Source organism: Myodes glareolus, chromosome 11, assembly GCF_982192425.1.
Source record: "Myodes glareolus chromosome 11, mMyoGla1.1, whole genome shotgun sequence".
In the NCBI taxonomy this organism is placed as follows: Eukaryota; Metazoa; Chordata; class Mammalia; order Rodentia; family Cricetidae; genus Myodes; species Myodes glareolus.
The window spans coordinates 81486131-81508159 of record NC_142036.1 but is presented as its reverse complement, the minus strand read 5'-3'; the positions used below and the strand labels follow the sequence as shown (position 1 = coordinate 81508159).

Below are 22029 nucleotides of genomic sequence, written 5' to 3'. Positions count from 1 at the left end.
GCTGAGATGTAGGATGGAATTCACAGAACTCCTTCTGTCCTTGCCTAGATGATGGAAGCCTCTTTGTATGATAAAATCATGGACCAGCAGCGTCTGGAACCCGAGTTCTTCAGAGTTGGATTTTATGGGAAAAAGTTTCCATTTTTCTTAAGAGTAAGTAATACACTTCTTAATTGATTTTAATCCTTCTGGCTCAGATCCTCCAATTAAGGAAACTAAGGAATTAATAACATTTTATGACACATAACAAGGATGTGATGGCATCATGACATTTTTTACCCTTCTAATTTGTGAAACTATTAACTGGGAATATTTTGTGTTGAACAGTTTCTCAAGATCAAACAATGTACCCCTTCCTGAGTCCACTTTAGGAGCAGTGATTATGGCTTCCCTGGTGTGTCATTCGCCGTGTGTTCTCTGTGCAAATTCTATAGTTAGCACTAGAGAATCTGGACAAGGGCAACGGGAGGGCCTGTAGGCCATAGGAAGTGACAGAGGCGCGTCAAGGAGGAATCTTACTCCCAGAGCATGGAAAAGTGTTGTTTGGCCTTCCTGATGACTTTGTAAAAAGGTGAATGTCACCCAGGAGAGACGTCTGACTTATCGCTGCTGTGAACTGTTTTTGCCAAGAGGAATTTGTGTGGTAGATAGAAAGCACTTAATTCATCCCTCTTCTCTACACTTGGTATAAGTTATTTCATATCTTGTGTGTGCATTGGACCCCCCCCCCCACAGCATCCTCCATGTATTAAAACACCGATTAAAAGAGTTCACTTATTCACTCAGGGAACCGTGGAGAAGTGTTCTACATACCTGGCAAAACTGAATCCATTTGTTAGCCCAGTGTGGCACCTAAATCATGTCACACCAATACTAGGGAGGCTGAGGCAGGAGAATTGCCACAACTTTACAATCAGCTTTGGCCATATGATGAGTCCTAGGCCAGCCTTGGATTCAGAGTAAGATCCTATCTCAAAAACAAAACAAAACAAAACAAAACAAACCACAATCACTCACACCGGCTATAATCCCAGCACTCAAGTAGAGGCGAGATGATCAGTAATCCAATGCCAGCCAGACCCTGTCTCAAAATACCAACACACACACACTCTTACACACACCCCAAATTGAGTGCATTACAACTTTAAATCTCAGTATGAAAATATTTATCTAAATCCTACCAAAACTGTAAGGATATATATGAGAAAAAGTAAGGTAGCTAAACTCAGAGAAGGAAGATGATCGAGACTCTGTTTATTGTTTAATATTTAATTTATCTACCTTTTAGATGAAGTAGATAGATGATTGGTTGATAGAATGTACCTCTATATATCCAAAGACCACAAGCAGATATTTATGTTTAGAATCACGTGAAACGCTCAGATGATGGTTCTAATATGGTGGTTAGTATTGGATGTGAGCTTACAGGATCTGGACCCGCCAGGGAGACAAGCCTCCAGGCATTCCTGGGAAGGATCTTTAGAATAGATTACTCTGAGGAATGCCCTGCGCGAAAGAAGAAACTAACTTAGAAACTTTCAGCACCCTCTTCTTCCTGACTGTGAACTGACACACTGTGACCACTGCTCACACTCCTACGTGTGTGGACTGACACACTGTGACCCGCTGCTGACTCCCTGCCTTGCCCACTATGGAGGACTGTACCCTAGAACTATGAGCCAGGGTAAACCCTTCTTCTCCCAGTTGCCTCTGTCAGAGTGTTTTATCACAGCGATAGGGAAAGGTGCTTCGACAGTGAGCTGACATTTTCTTGAATTGATTGACAGGACCAAATAATTGGGTGCTACCCAGACTTTTATATAAATCCCTTGTTGCAGTTAAAAAAATGCACAAGACGTTGGTGGGTGGGTCTGCCTGAAGCTGAAAGGAAGATCGGTTCCTGATAATGACAAATGCAGAGAGCCCGCTGAATGGAGACAAGGACATTTTAGCTGGGGACATGCCAGGTCTGGTGTCAGTGCCGCTTGAAGAACACAGGGCCTGGGGCCTGACTCTCAGTGCAGGGGTGGCCTCCCAGAACAGTGATCTACATAGGGGACTAGAGAGCCCCAGAGAAGGGCTGAGTGTGACTCTGATGTAGGAGTGGCTCCTCATTTTTGACGCAAAAGTGTACAGTACAAAAGACTACATTTTCTTCTGTACCATGTCAAGAGTTGACCAATCCATTGTGCATTGCTGGTATGGTGTTTGGAGAGTAGGAATCCAAAAAGCTTTTGATTTCTTTAAACTGTCAGAGGAAAGCAAAATACCTTTTAGGTTAAAGGAGATATAGTAATATTTTCTAAGTTACAGATCATGACAATATTGGTGTGTTTATCTCTAACAAACCAGTAATCTGATCCACCTTGTTGTATTTATATGGAGGAAAAGGCCCCTGAGAGCAGATGTTCTGGAGGCACACAAAGCAGCCATGTGTGTTGACTAAAATCTGATTTTAGTTTTAGCAAACAGTGAGCTAGCCCAGATTCCCATCTACTACATGAGTTACGGTGCATTAAAGCATCCACAGGGCTCGAAAGATGGCTCAGTTAAGAGCACGTGCTGCTCTTCTAGAAGGACCCTATTTGGGTTCCCAGCACCCACGCCAAAAAGCTCACAGCTGCCTTAACAACAGCCCTAGAAGACCCAACATCCTCTTCTGGCCTCTGTGGCCACCTGTATAACTCATGGTGTTCATTCACACAAATATGCATACACATTTTTTAAAAAAATATTCAATCTTTAAAGATAATATGTTTTTAAAAATCAGAGGTATTTAAAAGCTCCGATTATGAAGGAAGTTTAGCAGATGCCAGAGCTACACTGACCAAATAGATCAAATTTTGTTTAATAGGCAATTAGAATAAATTGATGTGTCTATCGTCAGTTGTTTGAAAAATAGCCTTTTTCTATGTCGTGGCTGTCATTAATTCAAAATGAAAGGGAAGGGCTGCCCTCTCTTGGTGTCTAACAGACATTGCAGGCTTGAGGATCCCAAGGAATGTCATAAACATGTCAAGATGAAAAATGTCCTTTTGTTGTTTGATGAATTTCAGGATACATTTTAAAACTCGGATAGGATACATTGAAACGGTTGTATAATCTAAGTAGTTATTTCCCCCTGAAAGGAGCAGAATTGACCCTTGTACCTGGGCAGGTCTGCTTCTACATCATTGAAAAGGAGCTCTGAAAACACTCCTTGTAAAGGTCTGTACCTGGATGCCCGTGGCATCGCTGTTCACAGCATCCAGACAAGGAGAAGAAACTCAAGTATCTATCAGGCAATGAGTGGACAAACCCATGTAGTGCATCTTCTCAGTGGAGAAGTACACAGCAACAAAAAGCAAAAATGTCTGTCCTGCCACAAGTGAGAGAACTTTGGTGGTGTGCTCACTGAAGCCAGGGGCCTAGGAGGTAGCTTTAGCTGGTAAAGTGCTTGCTTAGCTTACAGGGGGCCTTGGTTTGATTCCCAGCACTGCTTAAAGCAGGCACGAGTGGTGGATGCCTGTCGTCTCAGCCCTCAGGAGGTGGAGACGGTGAAGCCAGCGAATCAGTCCTAAGGTGGAGAGGTGGGTGGGCCATTAAACGGATACTTTTTGAAAATGTTCCCATCTTGGCAGCAATCAGGACTAGCACAAATAATTCTTGGCATTTTTAAAATACTTTATTTTCTTGGTGTGTTGGGACGAGAGGGGCGTGGCGCATGCGTGCAAGGCAGAGGACAGCTCGCAGGAGTTGAGTTCTCTCTCCACCATCAGGCGTGGCACGCATTTTCATCCTGTGAGTCAGTTTCCTGGCCCTAATCTTCAGCATTCTTACCTGAATGAGAGAGCCCTGGCCTCTAGAATAAACTAATAGGATATAGCATGATATAATAAAACAAGCAAACGCCTAATAAAGCTCTAAAACGTGGTAAGATTTCTAGCAGCAGCAAGCTGAGCTAAGCCGGTCACAGCATGGACGTCACTGTGTCTTTGGTCCCTCCGTCCTCCTGGAGGCTCGGGTAGAGATGGGCCACCTGCCTGCCCTGCCATTGGGAATATAAAGTTGATCTATCTCAGAGACTTCCAGAAAAAGTAATCCAGTAAAGTGAATTTTCGTTCTGGCATTACTTTGTTCTCTTAGAAATTGGAGATCTACGTGTATGAGTTTGACATCCGTTTTATAAAAATCATCTCTCACATATGTCCATTTTAGGAAACATCGTTTGGCTCTTGTCTTTGATGCTGAGTATCAGGCCATCTCTATCCCCCATGCAAATGACCCTGGAGTTCACAGTAGTGTGCTATTGGGTCTGATCAAAATCAATAACCAGTGATTCAATTGCTCTTTGTCCAGCAGGTTTGATTCATGAGCATATTTTTCAGATGGTTCTGACTTATCAATGTGACAGTATCGTGAAGTGAGGGCAGTTATTGCCACAGACATATTTCTTTGCCTTCTCTTTGTTATATGACCCTAATTTCTTTCCCGGTTGCACCCGCAGAATAAGGAGTTTGTGTGCCGAGGGCATGACTACGAGAGACTGGAGGCCTTCCAGCAGCGAATGCTGAACGAGTTCCCCCACGCCATCGCCATGCAGCACGCCAACCAGCCTGATGAGACCATCTTCCAGGCGGAGGCTCAGTGTATCCCTTCCTGGTGGCTGGGCTCTGTTGGGTGGCACCTGCCGTTAGCCACAAGGCAGGGACCTGTTGAGCGTTATAGCCGCTGTCCCCTTGTCAGGAGCCACACCCTTACACATCCTAGTCCTTGTCATAGTCCTTGGTTTTAGCTTAGCGCCTTCTCAGCAGAATGGAATTATTCTAATGGTATCATAGAGCCAGTTGAAAAGAAATCCCTTAAACATCCGTTAAGGAACCTTCACCCTCTTAATTTACATGCCCTACTTCTGAATCAAACAATTTTCCTGTGGCTTCCTATGGAAGCGGCTTCCATTCGAGGAAGTGGGAACATTGTGTTCACTACTGCACATGCTCCACCCCCCACTTTCCCTTAGACTTTAATTCTGGAGTGAGGAGGGGAAGAAAAAGAGGTGCCTCCAGTATCTCTGGGGGGCTCTTAGCATGATATTCTAGACTCTTAATGACAGCATGTAATTCAGAGTCCTGCCATCTAAACAGACAACTCAGATGGAAGTACTTTGGCTTTCGACACAAAGGCAATTCACCCATCGGTTCTTTCCAAATCCATCTGAAACCTGCAGTTTTAAAATGAACAGGGAAACTCCCAGTGGCTATTATGGATATACTTTCAAAGCAGAAACCTAAATGCAAGAGAAACATGAAATTGTTTTAAAAAATATTTTTCTTTCTCTCTGGGAAGGAAGCAGCATATAAGCAAAATATTGTTTAAAATATGAGCTTCACTCAACCACTCTGTTTATCAGTGTCTGGTTTTGGAGAATGGATGCCAGGTTACAGAAGGCTGAAGTCACAGCAACCCTTGGCAAGTACAAGTTCTTGCCGGTGTTCTGGTCACTGCCTTTGGTCATAGTCTTATGAGGATTTCCATATCATTATAGATAAAATTTGGGAGCCATGAAGAGACTAAAGATGCCTCATGTACAAGAGCTAGGTTACTCTGATTCTGAATACCCAAGCCCAGCTGTTCCTCCTACCCCCCACTAAAGCAGTCATCTGTGAACCCATAGGTTATGGAAATATCCAGCATATGTCTCGGTAGAATCACATTCTTAGGACCTGATCAGACCTGAAGCTGGAGGCAGGCTTGGAAGTACATTATTCATATCTGCTGGGCAATTTTTAAAATGACTTCCACTGAAATGGAAACACCCGATTGCTACCCAGAGTGCCTTGCTGTTTGCCAGGCCAGGTTCTCTCCTTGACTCCTGGCTCCCAGATCTGCAGATCTACGCTGTGACTCCATTCCCGAGAGCCAGGAGGTGCTGCAGAGGGAGGGCGTTCCCGACAACATCAAAAGCTTCTATAAAGTGAACCACATCTGGAAGTTCCGCTACGACAGGCCGTTCCACAAGGGCACCAAAGACAAGGAGAACGAGTTCAAGGTAAACGAGCTGCCTCCGTGTGGGCTTTCTAGACTCTTGGGAAATAGTGGCTGAGGATCCGCTCACGTGACTGGAACCAAGGGTCTCGAAATCTTCCATCCTAGTAAGCACTGTTTCCACGTGAATGGGAACACTTTCCAGGAAAGAAGATTATTTTGGTCCCCTACCGAGAAAATGTGAGCGGGTCTGGGAGGAGTTCCCAAAATCAGCTTCTCTGTGGCAGTTCCGAGAGCAGGGGTGTTTAGACCGGTCTTCGAACTCATGTCTGGGCTCGATCCTGTTGTCCAATCATGGTGAGCCACTGTGGGCGTGGTGGATGTAGTCCAGCATCAAGGAAGCACAGTAAAGAAAAACCAAGGACCAGGCGGTGGGGGGGGGGGGGCGCTGAGAAGAGGTGGCTCAGGTAGGCATTTGGTGCGGTGGAGACACTTGCGTCCTTAGCTCTAGACCTCATTGTCGGTTTCTGAGCTGAGGCCCAGAATCCATGCCCATCTGGGCCTCTGCCTGTACTGGGTTGTCCGTCCTCCCCATATCCAGTGTGCCTTGCTAGTTCCCCATGCTCCCAGCCAGAAAGGACAGCGTTCTCACAGTTGCCCCACTGGGGCAAGGAGGCAGATATTCAGAAATCACTTATGACCATCCCTTTCCTTCAAAACAGTAACTGCCTGGCACGCCTAGGGTGACCCCAGTGACTCGGCATCCATACATAAACAGAATTGTCAAATGAGCTTATTTCTGTGAGTCTGTTGCCTTAATGTCTCTCACAGCAAATACTCCCTTCTCAAGTCAGGAGGCATCTCTTAACACTGTCTGGCTTAAGGTTGACCCACGCCCTTGCCCATCGGTTCCCAGCGCTGCCAGGAGTCAGCTACAGGGGTTATTCCCAGCCAAAGGCAGAGGGGAGGTGGTGGTAGCTGTGCAGCGCTCTGGGGAGACTGGATTAAAATGGACTTTTGTGAAAGATTAGAAGTGCCTTTACTGTGGATTTCTCTAGGAATCTAATCACAAAATGTTCTAATGATAAAAAAAAGAAGAAGAAGAACTAGTGAAAGTTTAGAACTAGCCAGCTGCACCAACCTGAGCAGCCTGACCCTCTGGCCTCCTCTCGGGGTCTCCCTCCTCCCTGTGGATTGAACAGTACAGAGACCATTGGAAAACATCCCAGTTACTGAAAAGATCCACCATCATTTTCTAGTCCTTTCTGCCTGTTTCTAATTCTCTTCTCCTCCTCCCAGGTTAGCTAAAGATCCAATCTGATTGTGATACAGTTCCTTCTCTCTGCACTAGCTCCCAGTCCTCGGTCTGGATGACCTGGAGTCCTAGTTGGCTTGCACAGAGTCATGTGCCCAAGACCTTTAACCTAGCCCTGGAACCCATGTTTTCCAACTCCCTTTCTTTTGCTTTTTCTGCTGGACGTACGTATTTCCACCTGGCCAGCAATGAAACAATCAGTGATCCACTTGTACCAGGAATAATCAAAACCCAGAGATAGATGTAGGGGTTACAGCTGAAGATCAGAGAGGCAGAGCAGTCAGCCACTAGAGAGACCTTTTACCTCTACCAAGGCTCAGACCAAAGGGGCGATCCTCAGACTGCCCAGACTGCACTGGCTCTCCACCAAACCTCAGACTCCACACTCCAGTGAGTTCCAGTGACCCCCAAACACTGGGATTAGAGGTATGAGCCACCAACAGCTACCTTACTAGAATGAGTGAAGTTAAAAATGAGGCTCCCTTTCCCCATGGTCAAGACCTCCAGAATCTGGCTCCGGACTGTACCCCATTACCCCAAGCCTGTCCTCTCCACAGTCCGCCTACCCACCCTCCCTCTTGGCTCCAGCGACACCCACCTTCTCTCCTCATTGGTGCCATACCCTTTCACAAGCAAGCAGTTCCATGTCTGTGTGGGCAGCCTTCTGCCTGCATAGCAGCCTCCCCTCTCCTCCCTGTGAATTCTTGACTCCATAAAATCCAGCTCTCTGGTTGACTCAGAAAGCTGCTGTGCTGGTCCCCCACAATGGCATGAAAATCTGCATCCTCTGTACACCTTGAGAGCTCATCCATCGGCACTCTTGTCTGCTCGCCTCGCTGTCCTCAGCAGGTCCCTCAGGTTCTCTCCAGGGAGGCTCACCTCAGCAGCTCGCCACTGGAGGAAAGACATTCTCTTTTTAACCCCTCTGTGGTTTGAATAGATGGTGCAGTTGCGGGAATTTCCCCCCCTGGTAGCACACTATATGACAATGATAGGGTGTACATTCCAAAACTGGCTGGTCAGAGACAACCTGGCCACATACAGTGACTTGTGACAATAGCAGCTGTGTTCCATGTCTCCTGGAGGAGCTGGTTCTGGGTCAGGAGTCCAGCTCGAAGCACACACGTGCCCCTGGGTTACAGCAGTCCAGCCTATCACCAGAAATGTGGCCCTGTGCATATGACAACGGAGAGAAGATGGGTTCCCGGGGGCGGGTGTCAGGGACAGCCCTGTGATAAGTAGAATGTGACCTGTGAGTGGATCAAGAGTCCCTCTGTGACTCGAAGTCTTCACCATAAATAGAAGGTTCCAACTAAGTAATCCTAAAGCCCTTTCTCCCCTTAGGTAGCTGTTGCTCTCATCTTGTCTTGATAGCTCACAGCATTGTCTCTTCTGGTGGAAAATGGGCTAAACCTTGAGAAAAGGTTTAAGTCCCATCTTGGGGAAACAGAGGAGAAGACTGTATCCAGCTTGCTGTTGTTTCTGGCCCTTGCTTTCTGGAGCAGGGGCTCATGGGCTATGCCAAGGAGAAGGCCCCAGGCAGTCTGCAGAATGACTAGCGCCCTTGCTTTGCGCTCCGATTGTTTCACAAGTGCGCGTTCAGTGAGAATGGCTCAAGAAAGGCTGCAGGAAATAAGAGGCTCCAGGTCAGACTTGTTGCAGCTTGGGGCTTAGAAAGAAGGGCAGCCTACAGAGTAACTTTGAGTTTTGTTTGCAGAGTCTCTGGGTGGAGAGAACCTCACTCTACTTGGTGCAGAGTCTCCCTGGCATCTCCCGCTGGTTCGAAGTGGAGAAGCGTGAAGTGGTAAGGAACGGGGCATCTTCCCCACATCTTCCACGCCCCGGCTGCTCCCCTTGGGCTGAGCCAAGTTCTCTCATGTTCTTTCATTCTCTGGGTTCCCTCACGACACTGACTGCTGCTGCCCAAGGCACCGAAAGCGAGTGTTGATACGGTCCTTGTTCATCCAACAGGAAATATTCTTTTAAGCAATTATGGTTGCAGCATATAAAAACAATAAAAAAAAACTGTTAGATTCTTGAGTGACAACCAGAATGCCAAGTCTCCTAATTGTGCCAGACCTGTGATCTTCATCACTTTCTATGTGACAGTCCAAAGCCAGGAAGGGGCCCTATTTTCTTATGGAGTCATCGTGTCAATAGATTTTCTTTTCCCAGTTGTCAAAATTTTTACCAAGAAGTTAGAAGCCTTTGACAAAGATCATTATCAAGATGTCGAAAGAGTACTGTAGCATGAATAATAAAAGCCCGGAGACATAGACTGTGGTTCAACCTGAAGGCCAGAAAAGCAAAACAGCCAGCCACTGGCTCTTACCTCTACCTCAGTCCGAAATGGTGATCCTGCCTCCAGGAATCTCAGAATGAGGCTGTGTGTGAGAGCTATCTCCTCCCATCATATGCCTCTCTAGGGCTAGGATTGAAGGCAAGCACCACTACCACCCAGTTTCTTTGGCAAACTAGTGTGGCTACTGGGATTGAAGGTGTGTGTCACCACTGCCTGGTCTGTGAGGCTGACCAGTGTGGCTGTTTTACTCTCTGAACTTCAGACAAGCTTTATTTATGAAAATAGAAATAAAGTATCACTACAGAGTAGAGACTTGAACACAGATTTTTTTTTTTTAATAATTCCAAAGCCGGTGTTATTGTTCTCCTCGAGCCTTGGTTTTCCTGTTGACAAAATGAAGCAATTATGAAGCCCCTTCCTATAAAACTTATGTAAAATCAATCACGCATGGAGCCCGAGCTACTTTGATCTGCAGTAGGAAGGATTGTGCAAGAGCTGGGCAGGCCTGGATGGAACTTCAGTTAGGAAACAGGAGATGCCAGTCTGGAATCTGGTAAGCACAGCTCTCAAGAATGCTCTGCTTCCCAGGTACCTCCCCAGCTTCCATCCCCAGTGAAGAGAGACGGGAGTGAGCAGCTGGAGGCAGCAAGGCTGGTCATGCACTCTGGTGTCTCCCTGCTGTATTTCATCACGACAGCCGCAGGACCCCTGTCTCCCAGTGTCTTGCCTTTCTCCTTTGGCACATTATGGCTCTGAACCAGGCCCTAGGTTGACTGAGGTTCTGTTCCACCCAGTCCCATAGCCATTGGCCATTCAGTCCCAAAGAATCACACACAGGTCTACATCTACTATAAACTGATTGGCCCATTATCTCAGGCTCTTTTTATTAATCAATTCTTATAACTTATATTAGCCCATAATTCTTGTCTATGTTGGCCACGTGGCTTGGTACCTTTTTTTGGCAAGGCAGTCACATCTTGCATCCTCTGCGGCTGGGTCACAACTGCAGAATGAAACTTCCGTCTTCCCAGAATTCTCGTTGCCCCGCCTCTACTTTCTGCCTGGTCACCCCACCTATAATTCCTGCCTGGCTACTGGCCAATAAGTGTTTTATTAAAAAGTAATACAAGTGACAGGGTAAAAGACCATTGTCCCACAACACCCTTAAATTGATCTAGTATTCTGTTTAAAATAAAATACATCAATTGCAAATCTATCATGCAAACAAAGCCTCAGTTAAGTAACAGCCACTGTGTCAATGAACAAGTAAGAGTAGCTCCCACCCAAAGTGTCTCTCCAGAATGGCTTCTCCTACGAAGTCTCTCATTATTAGAGATCAGTTTATTGTGTTCAAAAACAAGGGTCCAATGAGCTTTTCATTTCAGGGTGCCAAAATATGAATACAGCTCCCTAAGCAAATGAAACTGAATTCAAGATATTATGTCAGCCCAGTCGTGGCTGTGTGCAGTCTGAGTCAGGGGTCCCCCAAACTGCCTGCTAGTGTGGTATACTTTAGTGCCTTTCAGGGATGAGGGGAGGCATCCAAACAGTGTGCTCACAAGTCTAATTATTCTGCTACCTACAGAGTTGCAGAAGCCCAACCCACGGCGGTGTTCTTAGTCATTCCTGCTGCATTAATGATTCGGGGAGCCTTCTCAGACGCGTACGGCCCAGAAGGGTAAATCTTGTGAAGCTTCACAAATAGTCCGAGCCCAGGAAACCACACACACACACGCACACACCACTCATGATACAAAGCGTGCTGGTAATGGTCGAGAAAGACTAAACACAGCCTTTCAGACGCCAGCTGAAACATTCTTGGAATAGGTAATATTATGTTCTAAGAGAACAAGGCAAACTGGGCTACTTGGTTCCCTGAGTACAGCCCGCTCTCAGCAGCCTCCATGTGCTTCTCCTGTTCCTGCTCCCTGGGATGCTCCATGATCCATTAGAGTTCTTACTGGCTTGGTTCTGGCTGTATAAGGGCTTCAAGAACATAGTCAGTACTCAATAAAGATAGAAAATGGATTGAAATTTCTTGTCTGCAATGCCAGAACCAGAAAGACAAAATATATTCATAAGTTTGGCTTCAAATTCAATTGATCATAGAGTTCACGGTAAAGAAGGACCACAGATACATTGTCCCCAGCTGCCTGTCTGGCACCTTCCAGCACTAGAACACTAGGCACAGGGAGGAAGCTGCCAGGTTAGTCCTACCTGGATTTCTCTACTCCTTACAGGTGTGTGGTGTCTTTAGTAATGACCTCTAATCAACTAGTTCTGTGGGCAGCCAAAAAGAGTGGTTTTGGAGCCCTCCAGAGCCTCTTTGAGCAAGAGTTCGTAAGGAAGCATCTCAAACCTGGCACTAGGGTTTAGCTATGCTCGGCTCATGGCAGCATCCTTCAGCCACACAGGAGAGCACTCTTTCAAATCTTCTTTAACTTCCGTTTCAAATTGGATTAAAGAGTAGTGAGTTTTCATATGGCTTTTCTATACATCTTTAGTTTTCGTTAACCTTCTTCCTTCCCCTCTTGTCTCCTTTCTCCACCCACATCCTTTCCTTCTTAAACTTCTCACCCCCATAGTCAAATCCCCTGTGCATTGCTAGGTGCACTCCCCGAAGGCTCCTCCCGACCCTGGTAGCCCGCACTTACCTCCACAGGTATTCCAAATGAATTACACAAGTGGCAAGAATTGAGGCTGGCTCCACATGTGGAAAAGAACATGCAGTGTTTATCTTTCTGAGCCTCGGTGTACTCTCTTCCCCCAGTTTCATCCGTTTGCCCGTGGCCTTCCTAATTGCACTTTTCTCTACAGGTGAATCCAATAGGCCGCGTCTATGTATCACATTCTCAATGTCTACTCATCAGCTAATGGCCATGCAGGCTGATTCCATCCCTTCGCTGTTGTGAACAGCGTGGCAGTGAGCATGGTTGAGTAGGAATCTCAGAAGTAGGATGAAGTCTCTCTGAAGGGTCCACTGGGTATTTGGGCAGTAGTGGGTCATATGGTAGTTATATTTCTAGCTTTTTTGAGAACCCTCCACACTGATTTCTGTAGGGACTGTCCCGGTTTGCTCTCACCAACAGTGAATACGAGTTCCTTTTTGCTCACATCCTTGCCAGTATTTTCTTTCTTAATGAGAGCCATCGAAATGGAATCTCAATGAGATTGGATGCCCCCTCCACCTACCCGGTGCAGCATACCTGCCTGCTCCACAAAATAAAACAAAATAAAACAAACAAACAAACAAACAAAATCTGAGAAGGTTTTAGACCCTCTGGTTGAACTTTCCCCTTGTACAGCTAAATCGTCATCTTGCCAAGCTGCCTTCTAAATATTTATGACTGTATTCATATATAAGTGCTGTTATATATCAGGGAAGCCTGTCTACAATAAATAGTGACGAATACAGTGACCCATGGCTGGTCACACTGCTGACTGTAAGTAACAGCTGGACTCTGTGCCCTACCCAGAACATGTATAAGTGGGAAGGGTATTCATGGGTAGGATGGAATAATAGGTGTGTGTGGGGAAATTAGAAAGGCTTGTGTTTGTAGTCATCAAAATATACTTTATGCATGTATAAGGTTGTCAAAGAACAAACTCAATAAAAGATATACCTAGGGAGGTATTCATATATCTGAGGCCCCTGGCAGTAGGACCAGAATCTGTCCCTGGTGCATGAGCTCGCTTGTTGGAGCCCATTCCCTATGGGATGCCATGTTCAGCCTCAATGCAGGGGAAAGGGGCTTGGTCCTGCCCCCAGCTTTAATGTGCCATACTCTGTTGACTTTCCATGGGAGCCCTTACCTGTTGGGAGGAGTGGATGGGGGTTGGGCGGGGGGAGGGGCAGGAGGAGAGGTGGGGGAAGAGCTATGGATGCAATGTAAAATGAAATTAAACAAATACATTTGTAAAAAGATAGGCATACGTCTGGCCCTACCCAGAACCGAGGAGCTCCACCAGCCCTTACAGCGCCATCTAGTGTTTTCTTACGGCCCTGTGTTCCGAGAGAGCCTGGTGTTTCTGAAGCCTCCTGCTTCTAAGAAGCCTTGCTTTAGTCATCTCCAGCGCTAGAAAAGGGAACATTTATCTGCACTTCTAGCTACACCTCGCACGAGGGAATTTTGTGACGAGTGTGACATCATACCATCTCACCCATAACTGTCTGGTTATGTGTATTTCTAAACAACTGTGCCATATGATATATGAAAGAATAACAACATGTTGACTGTACATGTAGTCTGTTTGCTTCCTTTTTTGTTCTTCGTTGACCCTGGGTGTCCACTGATGTTGTGTGCGGGGTCTCCTAAGCCCTTCTTCGTCTAAATGCTCCCCCTGGCATCACTTCTTAAGAATCTTTTTGTTGAAGAATCACAGTGGTTTGCCTTGAAGTGTTTCCTTACATCCTAATCCAAGCGGGATCATTTGGCGTGTTTCTCTGTGGCCTACCTTTCTTGTAAATTGATAGTTATAAACCTAAAGGTTTATAACTAACTAGTAAGGTTGGTTGGCCCGTGCAACACTGCTTCTTAGGTGTTTTCTGCTGCTCTCTTACCCCTTTCTTTCCGACCCTTCTCTTCTGATGTTAGCAAGAATAAATGATAATTATTGTTCGTCATTGCCCAGGCCCATTGTTCTTTTAGGGATTAAGAGATGACATTTGGGGGTCAATAAGATAGCTCAGTAGGTAAAGGTGCTTGCCACTGAGTCTAGAAGAGCTGAGTTCAGTCCCCAGGACCCACATGGTGGTAGGAAAGAATTGATTCTCTCAAGTGTGCTCTCTGACCTCCATGTGTACACCACGGCATGCATGCATGCACTGCATGCACGCACATTCAAGTGCATGTGCGTGCGTGCACACACACAACACACACACACGATAAATAAATGTATTTATATTTTGATACTTTATCATCTGTTTTTGTCCATTGCAATAGTCCTATAAAATAATAGTATCCATCATCAGCTATTTTATTGCTATGAGATATAGGAAAGGAAATAAAATGTTCTATTCAAAATTCAGTCTTAATACCTTGTGAGAGTAACAAGAAGGCTACTTGGATTTTGTTTGACTTGGGTTTTACTGCTATTACTAGATCATAGATTTAAGTATATTTGTTTTGTGTTCATCCATAGCAGCTATTGTTATTAAATTATTCCTCTTAATTCTTTATTTTCAATTGCTTTATGACTGCACTTTGGGTCCTGTTCAAAGTCCCTTCTGAGTCGTTTCTTACCTGCCCACAGAAACGTTACTTTCGGGCCAGTCAGACACAGCTCCTGTCCCTTTAAGTGTGGAGCTTCATTAATAATTCAAGGTAGCCCAGATGCGCAGGCAAAGAGAGATTTCTGAGATTGAAGCACCATCCACACATCTTTGTGTCTCACAGCAGTGGTAGCAATTTAGAGTAACGAATGGAAGCTATAAGTGGGGTTCCCAGTGTTCCCCAGTTTAAAGTGTCCATTAGGAGACACTAAACATCATACTCCAGAGGATTAGCTTCTCAGGGATTCTCTTAGGGTCTGGGCTTGTCGACTTGAGAAGTCTTCACTAACTTCCTGCTGCAGGCCTCCATGACAGCTCTTCCTCCTAGAGCTATTCCTAGTCCATTTACATGCAGGTTTGGTCGGCTAGAAGAAATGACCTGGCCACCTGTTTCCTTTTTAATTCTCCAAAGGACCTTCCTCCGGAAGGGGAGGGGACGGGCCTCAGGCCAGCTGCTGTCTTCCTCCCAGACACCTTTTTTGCTTTCTGACCTGACAAGGAAAATGACAACTTTTGTATCTCTTACTCATATTTCCTGGGAGCTGGTGAGACTTGATGTCATATATTTATTCAACCCGGTTCTTTCGTCAACAGTGTACTCCTCTGTGTCCAGATTTCTTCAGCATTGTGAATTATTTATACGTTGTCTCGAATACATGTTCTCTGAAGTTCTTGTATTTTACACATTTATTATATCTTATGTGATGTTCACAAAATTATTATATTAATAGTATTAAGGTTTGTAAATGTGAAAATGGATTTTTTTATTTTATAGCTAAAAAAACCCGCATAGAATTTCTTGTAACCATTTTTCAAGTGCTTGCAGCTGTTGAGTAATTGGTCTCCCCGAGGTCTTCCTCCTGTGAACTCCAAGTCTGTGTTCTTTCAACAACAGATCCTCCCCACCCACGGTCCCCAGGCAGCAATTCTCAATCTGTGGGTCACCACCCCTTTGGGGTTCAAAGGAACCTTTCACAGGGGTCACCTAAGACCATTGGAAAACACAGATACTTGCAGTATGATTCATAACAGTAGCAAATTACAGTTATGAAGTAGCAGCGAAAATGGTTTTATGGTTGGAGGTCAGCACCGCATGAAGAACTGTGATAAAGGTCACAGCATCAGGAAGGGTGAGGACCACTGCCCCACTCTCTCCTGTTTTCTGAGGCCGCTTTACTTTCTAGCTTGCAGAGATCTTTGGGCTCAGACTTTGCTTTATGCTTTGGCTTTTGCGCGTACACAGCAAAGGTTTAGTATCAAATATTGTTTGCAATAAGCATCCCTGCTAGTGCCCTCATGGGGTCTTTTATGCAAGCCTCCAAATTACAATCACGATTCCCTGTCTTTACTCGAGCAGTGTCCTGACCTTTATAGTATAGGTTTCCTTGCTTGGTTTTCACTGATGTATGCTTTTCTCAACACGGTCCACTTAGTTTTGCTTAGCTGTGTGCACTCTGTTAAGACTTGTTCCATCCTCTCGATGGTATTTGTGACATGTTTTCAATTAAGTATGACAAGAATGTTCCCCACTACTATATATTATTCCACTGTATAAACAGACCACAATGTATTATGTACTCTCTTGTTGATAACCAGCGATTTGAGGAAACAGTTACAAACATTTTTGTACCTGCTTCCTGCTGCACATGTACATACATGTCCAGCTCCATCTTTTTTTTTAACATATACCTATGAATAGAATTTCTGGACCATGAGACAGATAAAAGTAAAAATAATATTCTATGAAACTTACTTAGCAGATAGGCGACAGTCCTTCAGCTGTTTTCCACTCAGTGCGCAGTTTGAACTTCCAGTAGCAGGACAGGGGCTCTGGTGGCCACAGCTGCACTCTCATTGGCTATGGCCACAGCTGCACTCTCATTGGCTATGGCCACAGCTGCACTCTCATTGGCTCTGGTGGCCACAGCTGCACTCTCATTGGCTATGGCCACATTTATTTCTGCTGTTCTGTGGGGTGTTTTACAGTGTGTTTCTCTGGTCCTATCCTTCATTTATGTACTGGCCATTTTGAATTTATTCCCCTGTGAAATGGATGTTTCCATTGGCAACCCAGTTTTTCTTCGTGATTTGAAAGCCTTGCGCATTCTGTGAATGGGTTCTTCACTGATTATGCATATCAAAATTATTTGTCATGTATTGTGGCTATATTCCCTTCCTTTTATATTATCTTTGATAAATGTTTATTCTTAATTTCCATACACTTGAGTTGTTGTAAGGTTTTTCAGAGTTGCTTTAAGATGCTCTAAGTGGCCTTTTATTCTAATTTGTGTCTCTCACTGGAAGAACGAGAGCCTAAGTGTGCTTTCTGTATGTCCAAATTGCCTCATTATGAAGAGTTTGGCAGACCTTCTCTTCAGAGAGAATGTCAGCGACATTAACAGCGCAGTGCCGTATACTGGAAAACCCTTTGTTCATAGTCCCAATTAGGTCCCCTGGACCAACTAGTAAGTCATTATCATTCTGCTTGGCTCTGCGCCAAGAAATGGATCCTGAAATGTGCATGATATGATTATCTTGATTTCTGAAACTCACTACCGTGTGCCATCCTGTGCCACCCTATGGTGCTATTACAATGCATATGGGGGTCAGTATGGGCATATGTCCCCTCTCTGCAATGGGGCAGAAAGCTCTTTGACACCAGATCCGTTAACGTATCTCTGTATTTCCCATGATACTTTGTTCAAATAAGTACCTAGGGGGTGAAACGTTCATTATTTGGGATCCCTCCAAAATGAACATAAAAAACATAGGATGTTTACTGTCATCCTATTATCAATGAACAGTTGCAGATTACCCAAAACACTCTTCCACCAGTGGATATAGTTACCCATCGTTTTCACACCTTCCTGATGAACAGCTGACGTGACATCCGTGTCCTTTCCTGTGCTGTGGGAAGGCCCACAGAAGGGTTGTTAATGAGCGCTACTAAGAACCTTGGATGAGTCAAAAGCTGAATGATCTGTTTCTCTGTCTATCTATCGTCCCCCCCCCCCCTTGTTTCTTTACTTTGGATAAAAGTCAGTAGATCTTGACATTCATCTGCTTTCCAGGTAGAGATGAGTCCCCTGGAGAATGCCATCGAGGTGCTGGAGAATAAGAACCAGCAGCTGAAGGCTCTGATCAGCCAGTGCCAGACAAGGCAGATGCAGAACATCAACCCCTTGACCATGTGCCTCAATGGAGTCATAGATGCCGCCGTGAATGGCGGGGTTTCCAGGTACCAAGAGGTGAGGACTGACAGTCGCCGCCGGAGAAGAATTTGTCAGTGGAGCTGCTTTGGGGTTCTCTGAATCTTGTGCAAGTGTGGGCCTCTTATCAGTGGCAGATGGCTGCAGTCAGCACAAATGCAGTCCTTTGCAAAGCAGAACAAATGGATAACCAACCTCTTGTGCAGCTGGTGCATGTATTTCATGGTCATGATAAGGTGTGTGTGTGTGTGTGTGTGTGTGTGTGTGTGTGTGTGTTGGGATGAATAAATGAAAAAAGGAGCTCAGAACTGTTTGACAAATGTCTACCTAAAATAATTTGCAAACTCAAGGAGGACCGTGGGTGTAGTCTTGTGGTTGTTTTTGTTTGTTGATGATCCTTTAGGTGGACTTTCCTTCCATCTTGTGACCATCTTGGCCACATTGACTCTTAAGACAATTTATTTTAGTTTATAATTTATTATTATAGTTTATTGACTTAGGTCTGCTTTCTTTTTATTCTTATTATTTATTTATTTTTGCCAGAGATGCTTAGTGTACAAGCTCTGGCTTTCTGAATGTTGCCCGTGACCAGTTGCCCAAAAAATTTTATATTTCATAATCATGCTATTTCTCTATGTATGCGGAGCCTTGGCAAAGTAATGTGTGTCTTTCACTCCCATGGTAACTCCCCCAGGGTAGTCTGACTGTCCCTTCTCCTCCTAGGCATTCTTTGTCAAAGACTACATTTTAAGTCATCCTGAAGACGGGGAGAAGATAGCACGGTTAAGAGAGCTGATGCTTGAGCAGGTAGGACGGCGGGGGCAATCATCCTATCTACCCTGGCCTGTGCGACAGAGTAGCCTCCTACAGGCGTGTGCATGAACAGCCGCACTCCGGTGGCAGTAAGTTGACACCTGTAGATTCAGCGGGCTAACTTCTACTCTTTCCTCCCACTTGGAGGCAAGAACAAACTTAACGCGTCGTCCCCTATAAGTAACACCGCATGTGGTCTCTTTGAACGTCCTTCCCTATGACATACTGCAGACCTGTTGTTCATTTGTCCCTCAAAATCTCACGCTCAAATCATCTCAGGCCACCTCGAGATCAGGAATAAGTCCATGAATGGATGAACCTGGTACATAAGTGCCATGGAGGAGCGGTCAGTCAGTAGAATTGGCTCTGCATCGGGGCCATGTTTTGCAGATAAAGCCCAGAGGTTGTGTTCTGTGGACTAATTAGGCATGCTCTTCTTTTTCGACTTCAAAGAAGAGGGCACATTTTTTTTCTTATTTTGTGTCTTCAGGGCCTGAGACAGAACTCTCAACTCTAGTTCTCAGACCCTGAAGAGCGGCAATTGTTCCGCTTCACCGGATGGAGCAGGTCTGCAGTAATGTATGGTTCACAGCAAACCCCCTTGAGACATAGTCACTGATGTGGGTTTTTTCTTTTCAAGGCACAGATTCTGGAATTTGGCCTGGCTGTGCACGAGAAGTTTGTACCTCAAGATATGAGACCCCTTCACAAAAAACTGGTGGACCAGTTCTTTGTGATGAAGTCGAGCTTTGGGATACAGGTGTGTGCTGAAGGGTGGTTGTGGGGCCTTCTAGCCACTGCCATTGCTTTCTGTGAGTCGATGGATGAAAAATCCAATAGTGACATCTTTTGGTTCTTCTGCCACACTGCACATTTTCCAGGGACCTTTTAATATTACCATTGCATTCCTGCAATTTGCCTTCATGGAAGCAAAATAAAAAAGTCGATTTTGAAAGGCTCCATAATACTGGCATTTATAATTGGTCCCTATGTAAAGATGTTGAAGATGTACATGTAGTAGACTAAAGTACATCATAGATCAGTCACTGTAATACAACGTGTTCTTTACCTCCTCTTCAGGAGTTCCCTGCCTGTATTCAAGCCAGTCCTGTCCATTTTCCTAATGGGAGCCCTCGTGTGTGTAGAAACTCGGCCCCTGCTTCCATGAGTCCAGATGGTACCAGGGTAATTCCTCGACGCAGGTAAGTCATATTCTGAATTACCTTACAATTTGCCAGCCCCACAAGATGATCGGGAACAGTTCTCTCATTCTTTATGGTACAGTTTGTCAAATTCACTATTTCTTAATGAAATAATTAAGCTGCGAGGCCGCTGCAGACATCTGCCACTGGTGAAACAGCAGCAGCATGAGAAATAAATAAACTCAAGCATTCGATTATATCGAGGCAAACAGGAGACAACAAAATGGGATGTGCCTTTTTTTCCTTTGGTGTTATGCCGTGCCAGCATGTGATAAAATACAGTTCCAAGACCGAGCTAACGACTGTTTTCTTCCCCCTGCAACAGCCCATTAAGTTACCCAGCTGTCAACCGGTATTCCTCGTCCTCGCTGTCCTCCCAAGCCTCTGCTGAAGTAAGCAATATTACAGGGCACTCAGAAAGCTCTGATGAAGTCTTTAACATACAGGTACTTGATTGGCTTTTTGTCTGCTCGTGTTTATTCCGTTTGTCCGCATCATGAGTGTCTGTCCATTCTGCTGGGCTCATGGACAGACCTGCCAGCAAGAACTTGACCTAAGGACCAACCACTGAAAACTCTCAGTATTGCTTTGTTGGCCTTTGGGATCTACAAAGCTGTTTTTCTCCAAACTGCCCATCACTTTAAGGACAAGCACTAGAGAAGCCCAGGCAGGCTGCCCAAGCTTAGCTTTCAGAATGACCTTGGTAGTTCTTTGATTCTTGGGTCCTAGACTCCTGGGGCATGTTGATATACACCATCTGCCTCGTAGTGTTCCAAAGTGGTTCTATAAGAGTTCCCTTGTGGCCTGAGGCCCCATTATAAAATTTGCATACCTATATAAGAAAATTTTCTGCAATAAAAAGTAGGAGAAAATACGTAGTTTATAAAGGTATTTTAGAGCTCATGGGAGTCTTAAAGCATTTTGCTTTAGGATAGTAAAATAAAGCTGTATTTCCTTCCACTGCCTTTGGAAACAGCCACAATGCAATTCCCATTGTGTGCTTCGAACACATGACTTTGAAGATAAGTAGGAAGCAGATTGCGTACCTTGCAGAAACCCTCCGAGGCGGTTAGAGACCTTAGTGGACAAAGCGCTTACTGCCAAGCATGGGGACCCACGTGGTAAAAGGAGGGCACTGTTGTTTCTGACCTGCACACACATGCAATGACAAATGCACACTCACACAGGAGAGGAGTGCATGTATAACACACACACACACACACACACACGATGGCACATGCACGCTCACACAGCAGAGGAACACACGTGCACCATGTACACTCACACATGAGAGAAGTACTTGTATAACACACACGATGGCACATGCACACTCACACAGGAGTACATGTGTACCACACACACCATGGTACATACACACTCACACAGGAGAGGAGTACATGTATAACACACACACACACACACACACAATGGTACATGTACACTCACACAGCAGAGGAACACATGTATATCACACATACACCATGGTACATGCATACTCACACATGAGAGGAGTACATGTATACCACACACACAATGGTTCATGCATACTCACAGCAGAGGAACACACGTATATCACACATATACCATGGTACATGCACACTCACACATGGGAAGAGTACATGTATACCACACACACACCATGGTACATACACACTCAGACAGCAGAGTAACACATGTGTATCATACACACACCATGGCACATGCACACTCACACATGAGAGGAGTACATGTATACCACACACGCGCGATGATACATGCACACTCACACAGCAGAGGAACACATGTGTATCACACTCACACAGGAGAGGAACACATGCATACCACACACACACAAGCCATGGCATGTGGACACTCACACATGAGAGGTCCCTTCAGCCGTAATGGAAATCTCAGGTGCCTGATTAATCCAGGCAAACTTCCTTGTTCAGCTGAGTTATTAAGACTTCACTGTG

At 45.2% G+C, this 22029-nt stretch overlaps 1 protein-coding gene across 1 annotated transcript in view; it reads left to right on the top strand.

Annotated features, from left to right (window-relative positions):
• Dock4 (dedicator of cytokinesis 4) overlaps positions 1 to 22029 on the top strand; it is a 392500-nt gene that overhangs the window by 359972 nt on the left and 10499 nt on the right. Inside the window, 10 exon segments of the mRNA XM_087911826.1 lie at positions 49 to 153; positions 4487 to 4628; positions 5863 to 5886; positions 5889 to 6028; positions 8997 to 9083; positions 17925 to 18101; positions 18786 to 18869; positions 19516 to 19635; positions 19956 to 20077; positions 20403 to 20523. Coding sequence (XP_087767952.1) covers positions 49 to 153; positions 4487 to 4628; positions 5863 to 5886; positions 5889 to 6028; positions 8997 to 9083; positions 17925 to 18101; positions 18786 to 18869; positions 19516 to 19635; positions 19956 to 20077; positions 20403 to 20523 — 1122 coding nt within the window.